Source organism: Chiloscyllium punctatum, chromosome 10 (assembly GCF_047496795.1).
Source record: "Chiloscyllium punctatum isolate Juve2018m chromosome 10, sChiPun1.3, whole genome shotgun sequence".
Lineage (NCBI taxonomy): Eukaryota > Metazoa > Chordata > Chondrichthyes > Orectolobiformes > Hemiscylliidae > Chiloscyllium > Chiloscyllium punctatum.
The window spans coordinates 63,597,126-63,609,763 of NC_092748.1; the positions used below are offsets into that span (position 1 = coordinate 63,597,126).

Here is a 12,638-nt window from a genome sequence, read left to right on the forward strand (position 1 = left end):
GATTTTCCTGCACATCCAAATACCTCATCTACTATGTGCATTGCTGTCAATGTGGTTACCTCTACATTGGTGAGACAGGATGCCAACTTGCAGAATGTTTCAGAGAACATCTCTGGGACACATGCACCAATCAATCCCACCATCCTGTGGCCAAACACTTCAGCTCACCCTCCCACTCCGCCAAGGACATGCAAATCCTGAGCATCCTCCACCTCCAAATTCTAGCCACCTAATGCCTGGAGGAAGCACACCTCATCTTCTGCCTTGGGACTCTCCAACCACGAAGAATCAATATAAATTTCACCAGTTTCCTGATCTCCCCTCCCCCAACTTTATCCCAGATCCAACCCTCCAATTAGGTACCACTCTCTTGAACTGCCCTACCTGTCCATTTTCTTTCTCACCTATCAGCTCCACCCTCCTCTCCGACCAATCACCATCACGCCCCACCTTCATCTATTTATCACATTCCCAGTTCCTTCCCCCTGGCTCCACCTCTCTCCCATTTATCTCTGTTTACACTCCCTAAGCATGCTGCAAGTGGATTGGAGAAGTGTTACTTGGATCATGAAAAGTTAGTAATTATTAAATGCCAACGTCTGTGAATGAAGGGAACTTGTAATTGATCTACATGGATTGTTCCCTGTGATGCCATTGCATGGTTACCAACATGGAGATTCTTTGCAGTCAGTAGTGAGCTGAAGTTGACAGTTATCTGCTCTGACTTCCATGTCAAGTATTCTGTCTAATTTCTTCCTGGTGAGTGGTCATACAGGAAGCTGCATATTTGTCAGGCAAGATGTGCAGCTAAGAGTTTGTAAAAAACAATAATCTCCCTTCTAGTAAATATCTTACCTTGTCTCCCAGAATTTAATTAAAAATGCACTGCACTGTTTCTGGCATCGAGATAGGTCTTGCCAGACTTCTTGTGTAATGTTGCACAAATCTTACCATGACCTGTATCACTCAGGCTCTTCTAAGATTGCACCTGATATTTCAAAGGCTGTTTGATGGGAATATTTCATATTTCATCCCCTTATTGGATTAGAATAATAATAATTATTTTTGATTCAAATAAACATCTCATCACTGTGCAGTTTGGATATTCACCCAAAATCATTTCCATCTTTAAATTCTATGCACACTGTGGTGTGATAAGGATCCAATAGAAGTCCTCTTAACTGACTTTCTTTCCCTGGCTTTCTGCCCAGGTCAAGTTCCTCATTTCAAGAAACAATTTCAGAATTATTGAAGCAAAATACACAATTTATGAGGAAAAAGGGATGTTGAATGTTAGTACAATATAAATTAAATTACGCTTTAACTATTATTTTAATACACTGGCCCATGACCCAAAATGCCTTGTTACTGTTGATAAAATGATGTGCATTGTCTATAAGCATTGAAGTTCTTGATGAATTTTATGAATTTGTTTCTGCAATTTTTGAAAAGAATTCATTGAAGAGAGTCACATTTGAGAAGTGTAAGTTGTTTATTATTATTCATCGTGTCAAATATAATGTAAGATGAGTTCCATACACCACAGTGCAGGAGGGTACTATTGATTTTGATGAGATGGTGGAATATTGTCATCATATGATTTTGGTAAATGGATACCAATACAGAAAATAATATTCTTTGTGTTTTCCCAGATATGGCAGTGTGGTGGTTCTTTGGAAATTATTACTTGTTCGCATGTTGGTCATGTGTTCCGCAAGGCAACTCCATACACTTTCCCTGGTGGTACGGGACATATTATTAACAAGAACAATAGACGTCTAGCAGAAGTATGGATGGATGACTTCAAAGACTTCTTCTACATTATATCACCAGGTACACTAACCATTGCGGAAATAATTTATTTTGAACTGACCTTCATTTAAATGTATTACGATGTGGTATGATAATCATCTTTTCGTGATACATTTCAAGAGATGTAAGTCTCTTTCCAATATGTTGTATTTATGAGTTTGCATATTTTTGGTTGCTGTCATGTTATTTGTCATAAATAGTTTGAAATTTATTGGTAAAGCCTGCTGGTATATAATTTTTAATATGATATTTTGGCTTTTATGAAGGTAGATCTTTAGTCAAGTACTGTTTTCTAGCTTTCATGTCTCCCTTGTACCATAACACATGATTTTGCTTCATGATGATCTCCTCAATGTAAATGTATTTAGTCTTATCGTCTAAGTAATAAAAACAAATGTCTTGGGAGAAGCTTGGATATTATTCTTACACAACTTAGTTTGCTGTTTTACTAGCTAGAACATAACATTCTCTCACTGTTTAATAAATCCATTATATGAGAATATGTTACTGGAGTAGTAATCTTGATAATGTTAGGAAGTTGAATACGTGTACTGTGCCTTTAAGACAGAGTGAATGATGTTCTGAACTGAGAGCTGACAAGCATCTGTGATGACTAGCTAGCAGTCTTAGTATACTGGAAAATTAAAAATATGTAACATGTGGTTGTGAAATAATTGGCTGCTGTTTTGACAACAATTTGAATTTAACCAATCAGTTTAAATTATGCCCCAGGATACTAAAACCCAGTTGAGTTTGAATTTATTGTTTCTTGCCAATATTGAACCAATGAGATGATCCGATGTTGGAGGTATAAAAAACAGGCATTTTGAAAGCCAGTCAGAGTAACTGCCATTGACAGAGTAACTACGATCAAGAAAGACTGCCATTCAAGAAGACATTCTATCAAAGATACTTTGTTTCATTTGAAAAATATTCACAATAAAAGAAAGATGACCCAGGGAGATTTTCAGCAGGAAGAAGACAGACACCGATAATGACAGCTATTGCATCATTTTGATGTAATTTTAATAAGTGTTGTTTTTGATTGAAACAGTACATTGTTATAGATTTGGAAGCAAGTAATAAGCAGTTAAGAGGCTATGAGTGGTGAATAGTTGGTGTTTAACATTCAGTTTTAGAGTTAAGGAATAAATTGATATTATTTTCTTTAAATAGTGGAATTTGGGAGTTCTTTGTAACTCATTTTAACAGATGATGAGGCGAGGTAAGCTTTTCTTGGTGTTTGGTTTAATTAGCAGAAGGGTTCACTGCCATGTTGTAACAATAATGGGCTGAATCTTGTACTTTTTTGATCCAGTCCCAATTATGTTGAGTTTTTTTGAAGTAATTCTGATTTGGGACCGAGCATATTTTCTTGGAATATCTTACCAAAGGTGCCATGTTCACTATCTACTCTGCTGCTGAGCCTGAAAGTGGATGGATGATAGAAATAGGTCCCTTGATGTCAGGATATCATTTTGGGAACAATGCTTGGTGATGATGGGGCCAGAACCAGACATAACAGATATCCTAATGATAGGGTAGATAGTGAACATGGCAACTTTGGTAAGATATTCTCAAAAAACATGGTTAGCCTCTCAACAGAAATTCTTCCAAAAAGTTCAGCATAGTTCCAAATAAACCAAGGTGCCATCCTGGCTGAGTGACAACTGCATGTCACCGAAAAAGGTGAGCCTGCAGTTCTCCGAGGCTTTTTATCACTGAACCATATAAGCCATTCAGCTTCTCATCCAGAACATCCATAGCAAATGGGTAGTGAAATGATTGCAAATTAAATGTAGCTCAGGTTTGAAATAGCTGATTAATGTGTTTGTTCCTTGAATGGCCTAGCATCTAGCACAGTTAGATTTTGAAGTTAGGAGCTAAACTGAAAGAAATAGAACTGGACTGCAGGTAAAACAAAATGGAAGAATTCTCAGTGTAGCCAGCCAGTTCAAGAGGAATCTGGACAAAAGAATTTCGATCAACCTGCAAAACCAAGAATCTTGGGATTGAGTGCTCAGCTGCCAACATCAGTGCTACTGGTGCCATTTAATAATTGCCTCAACATTTTTATGTCAGCTCTTCACGTACAATTCAGAGACTGATTGAAATGTCTTTTCTTTTTGGACCCTCTTCTCATTTCAACTCTCTATGTATGTGTTGTGTTACTATTTCTTCTCATTTGAAGAGCTTAGCATTAAATTGTAGAGCATGTAAGCTCTGGCACAAAGATTATGAAGTGCTGATCTTAGATCTAGAAGGTGTTTCATAGCTTGCAACTAAATACCAAACTTAAATGCTAATTATTATAATTTTATAAAGAACATGAGACTGGGAGCTGGAGTTGACCAATTAGCCCTTCCATCTTTCAACATTTCAAGTCAATTAAAAGCATGTTAGATGATTCTTTGAGTATAAGCAACATGTAGCAATACATTGCAGACCATAGCAGGAGAATGGCATAAAGTCATAATACACATTCAGAGAGACAGTGCATGCAGAATGGGCCAAATGGCCTCCTTCTGCACCAGAACAGTTCTTTGATTCTGAGAGCCTGCTCTACCATTCAATGAGACCATTGCTAATCTTTAATTTAATTTTCCCCACATAAATCCCATATTCGTTAATGATTTTAACATGTAGAAATCTCAATCTCAGACTTGAGCATACTTAATGACTAGGTGTCCACAGCCCTTTAATCATAGAGCATAGAATCCCTACAGTGTGGAAACAGGCCATTTGGGCCAACAGGTCCACACTGACCCTCCGAAGTGTAACCCACCCAGACCCATTCCTTACTCTATTATCCTATATTTATCCCAAACTAATGTACCTAACCTACACATCCCTGAATACTATGGGCAATTTAGCATGACCAATTCACCTAACCTGCACATCTTTGGATTATGGGAGGAAACCGGAGCACCGGAGGAAATCCACACAGATGTGGGGAGAACATGCAAACCCCACACAGTCACCTGAAGTGGGAATTGAACCCAGGCAGAGAATTTCAAAGATTTAGCATTGTTTGAGAAAAGAAACTCCTCCATATCTCAGTCCTAAATAGCCTACCCCTTATTCTGACACTGTGTCCCATGGTTATATATTGTATATTCTGATGGAAACATCACTGCAGCATCTACTCTATCAGTCCTTGTACAAATCTTAAATGTTTGCATACCTCTCATTCTTCTAAACCAGAGGATATAGCCCAGCATCTTTGGTATTTCTTCATAGGGCAATCACTTTATTTCAGGAATTAGTTTGCATTAGTTTGAACCTTTGCCTCTGTGGCATGTATATCATTCCATGTGCAAGGATATTGAAACTGCACAAGGTTTTACCTCACCAAGGCTTTCTGGAATAGTAGTAAGAAATTTGTGTTCCATATTTAAATCCTGTTATAATCATGGCCAAGAAACTATTTGCCTTGTTAATTGCTTGTTGTATCTGTATGTTAACTTTCAGTGACTCATGAACACTTCCCAGCCTTTCATCATTGAAGAAGCATTGTACATTTGTTATTCCAATCAAAACAGATGACTTTGCATTTCTACACATTGATTTCCACTTGTAAAATCTTTGCAGACTTGCTTAGCTTCTCCAAATCCCTTTGAAATGTCTTTACCTCCTCCTCACAACACTTATCCACCCAATTTAATTCCCAAATCCAATTCAGTGATTTAGGTTGTGAACTAATAGGGCTCAAGTGCTGATTTTTGTTACACCCCATTGGTCGCATGTGGCCAATCCATGAATGACATTTGCCTACTGTCAATCAAGCTTCAATCCAATCTTATGTGTTCTCTAGCTTATGTGCTTTACTTTTTTTCCCACTAACTTGCTATGTGGCACTTTTAGAAAGCCTTTTGAAAATTTAAATACAACATATCCTTTGGGTCCCCCTTTATCAATTCTGCTAATTAAATCTTCCAACACAAAATCCTTTGTCAGACATCCATGTTGAAGCTGTCCAGTCAGGTTTCATTCCTAAATATCCAGGAATCCCAACCTTTATAATAGTTTCCAGTATTGTCCATACAAATGATGTCAAGCTAGCAGGAGTTTCCAGTGTTCTCTCTCCCTCTTTTCTTAAACAGTGGGATTACATTTTCAATCTTCAAATCTTCAGGCTTCATTGCAGAATTATTTGATTTTTGAAAGATAATCATCAATGGTACACTTAGCGCTGTGGCCATTATGGTATTGTGGTTATACTTTCCTAAAGCTCCATTATAGGTGGACCTTTACCATTTCACCATACTAGATCCAAATTAGCCCATTCCCCAGTTGGTTCCTCAAAATAATTAATTAGAGACTCATCTTGAATATGTTCCAAGAACTTTTCCTCCACAAAATTATACTAAATAAGTTTTACCTAACTGTGTGCAGATTGAAATGCTCTGTAATTATTGTATTACACTTATAACATGTTCCTCTAATTTTTGGATTTGTACTGAGATTTACTCTGTTATAGATTTCTGTGAACAGCATTGTAGTACTAGAAGAGTGAACTTCAGTACATTGATGTGAGTGAGGATGGAGGCATTTGCTCTCATCCCATTACAACATTAAAGTCACAGTACAAAATAAAATTACTTTGCCCTATTACCAAGATGGCTAATTAAATATTTTATCAGGCTTTAAATTAAAAAGAAAATGTATTAGATTTCTTTAATAAATGTGATTACTTGTTTATTGTCAAATATAATTTATGCAAATAAGCTGCAATCATTGCTCAACATACATAATTAATATAATTCAAGAAAAGTGGTTTATTCCTCAAAAAAACTCAAAGCTCTCTATCTGTCTGTCTCTCTCTCTCTCTCTCTCTCACAGACACACAATACATGGTCACACACACGCACACACAATAAAAGATTTCCCTTTGTAGATGTGTATTTTTAAAAACACACTTTCTGGCCATTAGGTTCATTCTTGAAGGCAAAAAGGATAAAGCGTAGAAAGTTCCAAAGTCTGTTGCTGTGATGTTCTGGCATGTGAGGTCAAGTCATTAATTGATCATGCATTGGCTCTGGAGTTTGCCATACACAGTTTGCTCAGAGAATACAATATTGAGATGTTCTTGCAACCACCTTTCCAGAAGAACAGAGAGATTCCATCCTGAATTCAATGAGAGTATAATTTTCAGTGATAAAAGAGATCAGCTGGGCACCCTTTCCTCATAGAATGAAGTGAGAAAGAGTGATTTGATATCCTTCCAAAGATTCTTAATGTTTAAAGACTGTAATAAATTGGAACAAGAGTAGGGCATTCAGCCCCTCAAGCTGGGACTTCCAGTCACTTTTTCACATTCTATTCTGTTGTTGCACAAAAAGGATAGTGGAAATGTGAAAAGGCTGCAAAATTTGGTTCAATTGAAATTTTCAAAACTGAGATCATCAGATTTTTATTAAGTGACTGATATGAAGGGATATATTTCAAAGGTGAGTTGAGGTACAGATTGGCATGATCTAATTGGATGACAGTTGTGGCTTGAGGGCTTAATTTTTTTATTTATGAGGGTTTGTGTGTGAATGAAAACGGCATCTCAATTTTGAAGCAGCTAAATGCTCCATTTGCAGGCGCAAATGAAGCTGTAGCGAAATGAAACTCAGCCTTTATAATTCTATTAATTCAGGAACTTCTTACTTCAATGCATAAGGTTTTATTTGTTCTACTCTCCACAGTCCTCCGATTAGTTACAAAACTATGAAATATCTTTTTCTTTTCTCTTATTTCCCATGATGCCTTTAGAATTCTTGCTGAGACAGTCATTGCTGTAGCTTTACACTGAAGAGGTTTTTCCCACTATTGATTCTTCAATGGACGTTGAAGTTTTTCCATTTTAATACATTAACTGCTTAATATTCTTTATTGCCTTTATGTTTATTGTGATTCTAGGGATTCAGCGATAACTGTTGTCAACTTGCATATTGTAATACAACAAAAGCAGAATCATTTCTCGAAAATGCGGAATTTAGTGAGGAGTAGTTGAGCAACAACTCAGACTTATATGACTTTAATGTAATACGATGTTACAAAGCTCATCCCAGAAGCATTATAAAACAAAATATGATACTAAGCCACATACAAATAAAAATTAGGTCAAAGATGTATGTTTAGATGAATATCTTAAAGGACAAAAGCAGGAGAGAGAGAGAGATGTGAGCAGAGAGATTACAGAGCTCATGGCATGGCCACCAATGTTGGAGCAGGTAGAATAAGTAATTCTCAAGGAACAGATTTAGAGCTGCACAGATGTTTTGAATGTTTGCAGTGCAAAACCAGAGCTAGCAAGTGGCTAAACACCAATGCTTCAGACAGGTCCTTCTTTCTTCTCAAGGATTTCTCCACACTGGGGTGAACAGAGTCCTCAACCATGTCTTATCTCTTTGTTGCACTTTTGCCCTCATCTCAACCACTCCCTCCATGAACCATGGTAGGGTTCCCCTTGCCCTCATTTTTCAGCCACTAGCCTCCATATTCAAAGGATCATCCTTTGCCATTTCTATCATTTTCAACATGATGTCACCACCAAATGCATCTTCCTCTTCTCTCCCCAATTAGCATTCTGAAGGAACATTCTTACATTCATGCACTGTTCACTCAACTATCACCCGAAATATTTCATCTTCCTCTATGCAATCAATAAGACTTGCCCCTTTTACCTCCTCATTATCGAAGGCCCAAATACTCCTCCTAGCTGAAGCATTGATTTACTTGTAATTTTTTTCAATCTAGTCTCTTGTATTTTTTGCTCCTAATGTGGAGTCCTCTACATCCTCTACTGCTCTACGTACCAAATGCAGACTTTAATTATCCTTGATTGACACTTTTATAATGTTGTAAGCTGAACAGTCTTTTTCAAAGTATATTTTCAAATCCAATTTGCTTATTTTGCTGGTTGACTTGGCAAACTTGGGCAATTGTTCACTGTTTCAATACATAATGGGTACTGGGATGTTGGTCTTGGAAGGAAAATAAAGAGGGCTTTGTAGGGATATGGAATATTGGAGGACCCTTGGGGCTGTGGGGGAATATGGAGCAAACATGAAGATTATGAGAGAACATGCATGGTTCACTGGTGGTGTCAATCTTTCTGAGTACCTAGTGGAGCACCTCTGTTTAGTCTGCGACCATAACCCCAACCTTTCAGTCACTTGCCATTTTAATATCATTTTCCTCTTGTTTCAGTCCTTGGTTTATTGTACTGTTCCAGTGAAAAGCAATGCAAAATGGAGGAACAAGTCTTCATTGACATTGACATATTTTGCAGCCTTCTATACTCAACAGTGAAAGCAACAGCTTCAGCCAATATAGTCTGCCTTTGCTTTGATTCAACACTGGTCTTGGAAGGAACATAGAGAGGGCTTTGTAAGAATATCGCATGTTGGGGGGGGCTTTGGGTTAATGGGGGATTGGAGTAGGGCATTAAGATTATGAGGGAGCATGCATGGGTCATTGTGGTAGTGGCAGCATGAGGGAGGTAAGGGACTGGTGACTAATACCGTTATAAAGGATTAGATCAATGTTGCAGAGAGCCATTACTATCTCAGAGTGACATAAGGAATGTGTGTTTTAAAAATTAATGTAGACTGGTTTAGTTTGGTTTCATGTGGCCTAATTTTATAATCCCAGTTTAACCCCTTCAAAATTATGTGAAGACTTTCACGTTTGGCAGTGATATAATTATCAGGCAAGACTAGAGCACTGAGTTAGGTAAATAATATGAACGTTTAATGAATATAAGCAATTTGATAGACCTCTCAGTCAGTATGTTCACTATACATTTAAGAGATATGGTATGTTAGTATAGCTTTAAGAAACATTTTCATGACATCATCACTGAGAAACTACCATGAATATTCTGATATTGAAGAGTCCAATAGATTCAACAGATAGTCTTGTAACCAAAGATGGTGGAAGAGTAACAGCGCTGAGTTGGAGGTGATGAGGCCATTCACTTCTGTCTGCTTTTTTTTAAACTTTTGGCTTTTTTTCCCCATTTATCTTTAAAGTCTCATGCTTTGGTGAGGCATCAGTGACAGGCACTGCCCAAGCATGTTCCGAGACCTGGCACTCAGAGGCTGCGAGAGGGCCCTGCAATGTTCTGGGACCTGGTGATTGGAGGCTGCAAATGGACACAGTAAGAGCATATGACAGGAACCCAGCCGAGACACACCGGTAATTCGCAGCCTCTGATTAATGGGTACTGGAACATTTCAGGGCCTGCTCACAACCTCCAATTGCCAGGTCCGAGAACACTGCAGGGCTTGCTCACAGTAGCTATACAAGCTGGGGCAGTAATGGCAGCCCGAGGAAATTGGAGGCAGTAATGGCAACACGCACTCAGTTCCTCCTGAGACTCCAGGCTGTGGCTTGACATGGAGATAAAACTTAATTAAAACATTACTATCTGGACGTTTTTCATTTTATTTGGCTTTGATCCTCTTATTTCTGCTGGTTTTTTTCCAAGTTTGTAATCAAGTGTGTATATAAGAATGCATCGGAGATTGGCGACTTCATACACATTTAACTCTACTCCTGTATTCCTATTCTTGAGTACATGTGACAATAAATTCTAATTCTAATTCCAGATCTTTATTACTGTTGAGCATCATGCCCAAGTATTACATTCACATGTGTATAAGTATTTGGGCTACATTAGCTGTTCGATTACAGTTGAATGCCGTGGAGAATCATGCTTCAAGTGATATGGGTATGAGATAGGTCATTTAGGATTGAGATGAGGAGAAACCTCTTCACCCAGAGAATAGTGAGACTTGGAATTTTCAGAAAGTAGTTGAGGCCAAAATATTACAATGTTTTCAAGAAGAAGACTGTTCCAGTTCTTAGAGCAAAAGATATCAAAGGAGGGTGTAGGTTTGCTCGCTGAGCTGTAGGTTTGATATACAGCTCAGTGAGCAAACCCACACCCTAAATCTCAACCTGAGCTGCAAACCTTCACAAACCTTGCATATCAAAGGATATGGGTCAAAAGTACTGAATAGGATGATCAATCATGATCATATGAAATGGTTGAGGAGGCTCGAAGGAGCCTTTTCCTGCTTCTGTTTTCTATGTTTCTGTGATCCACATTCAGGTAGAGTATGAGGTCTGCATATTCTTGACTCACATTCTGTGATTCAGTGATCATGTCATGATCATGTCTCTTAATATATACTGACAATGACGTATTGCAAATCTCCATTTTTCAAAAACTATTCCTGACCAGGCATAGTTTTAAAACTATTAACAAAGGAATACTCAGCTAAATATTAAAATCACTGAGATAATTAATTCCTTTAATAACTTGGAATGTCTGGTTTCAGACTGCATAACTTTAGGAGCTTGGAAACAATGTAGTGGATTCTGCTATAGGGCAGCACTGTGATTCAGAGGTTAGCACTACTATCTCAGAGAACCAGGGACCCGGGTTCAATTCCAGCCTCGGATGACTGTCTGCATGAAGTATGCACATTCTCCCTGTGTGTGCATGGGTTTCCTCTAGATGCTCCAATTTTCTCCCACAGTCCAAAGATGAGCAGGTTAGGTGAATTGACCATGTTCAGGGATATGTCGACTAGGTGCATTAGTCAGGGGAAATGTAGAGTAATAAGGTAGGGAAATGGGTCTGGGGGGGATACTGTTCAGAGGGTCAGTGTGGACTTGTTGGGCCAAATGGCCTGTTTCCACACTGTTGGGATTCTATGATCTTCTACTTTATGAACTCTTATGGTAAATTGAGATCTGGGAAGTAGTAAATATGCCTTATCATTACTTGGTTCAAAAGTTTCATTTCTGTATTTGTCTGATGGAGTGCACTTACTATGATTCCACCAGTCTGCAGGAGGTATGTTTAGGGTGTATGTGTCAGTTATTTGGGATCTAGAAAATTAATACTTTCCTTGTGTTGTTGTGTTAAATTTAATGCAAATTTGAAGATACTAACAAGTTATTCCAATGCTTGTATGAGTGTAAATACCCAATATGTCAATACAGATACTGTAGGTATTGTTACCATGTGACAGCAACACTAAATCACTGGGAAGCTGCTTTCACACTTACTGTTCCAGAAAGTGCAAAGGTTACTTGTTCTGTTAATAGGATTTGCAGTCACTGAATTGGCATCTGGAATTGTTTGCTTTAAGCTAAATATAGGGCTGATCTGCTTTAGGTTAGGCACCTCTTTGTTGCCAAATTAATTCCCTGAGCCCCCCTGCAACCTCTAGTTTTTCCTTCAACTTGGTATTCTCAGTTCATAACTCAATGTTTTGTTGCAATACTTATTCAATCTACTTTTTATAACATGCTTCATCACATTCGTCATGTTCTCTTCCTTTCCGATCCTCTGCGTGATCACTTTCCCTTTAAAACTTATTAACCTGTTCGGTCAACAGGGCAACATATTTCCATCTGTTCTTAACTTTAGTGTACCCTTCAGAATTTCTTCAGAATGCTTCTCAAAAATTGATGCATAATCTCCACCACATTCTTCCACAATCCCCAGCATATCTCTGCTGCAGGCGTGCCTGACTTCTCAGACATCCTATCCAGTCGTTCCTTAGCATATGTCATTGGCATTGTGATTCTTAGATTTGCTTAAGTAGTACTCAGTATGTTTAATGACAGTGTCAGACCGCTGCTTATCAGCTTTTTCTGACTGGCTGGCAGCTCTTGGTAGGCATGACTTGCCTCCCCCAGAGTCCTTGTTTGTGAAAAAGGCATGCTGTTGCCTTGTGAGGCATGTTGTACTTCTGAGGCAGAAGATATAGCATGCCTTCCTGAAAACAGATGACACATGGATTCGTTTCTCCCCC

The 12,638-nt window shown here is 38.2% G+C and overlaps 1 protein-coding gene across 2 annotated transcripts in view; it reads left to right on the top strand.

Moving 5' to 3' along the window:
• Positions 1-12,638, top strand: part of galnt13 (polypeptide N-acetylgalactosaminyltransferase 13) — a 433,026-nt gene that overhangs the window by 292,331 nt on the left and 128,057 nt on the right. For both annotated transcript variants that reach the window (XM_072579362.1, XM_072579363.1), the window contains exon 8: positions 1,653-1,833. In XM_072579362.1, the coding sequence (XP_072435463.1) occupies positions 1,653-1,833 (181 nt within the window). The remainder of the gene's footprint in view (positions 1-1,652; positions 1,834-12,638) is intronic.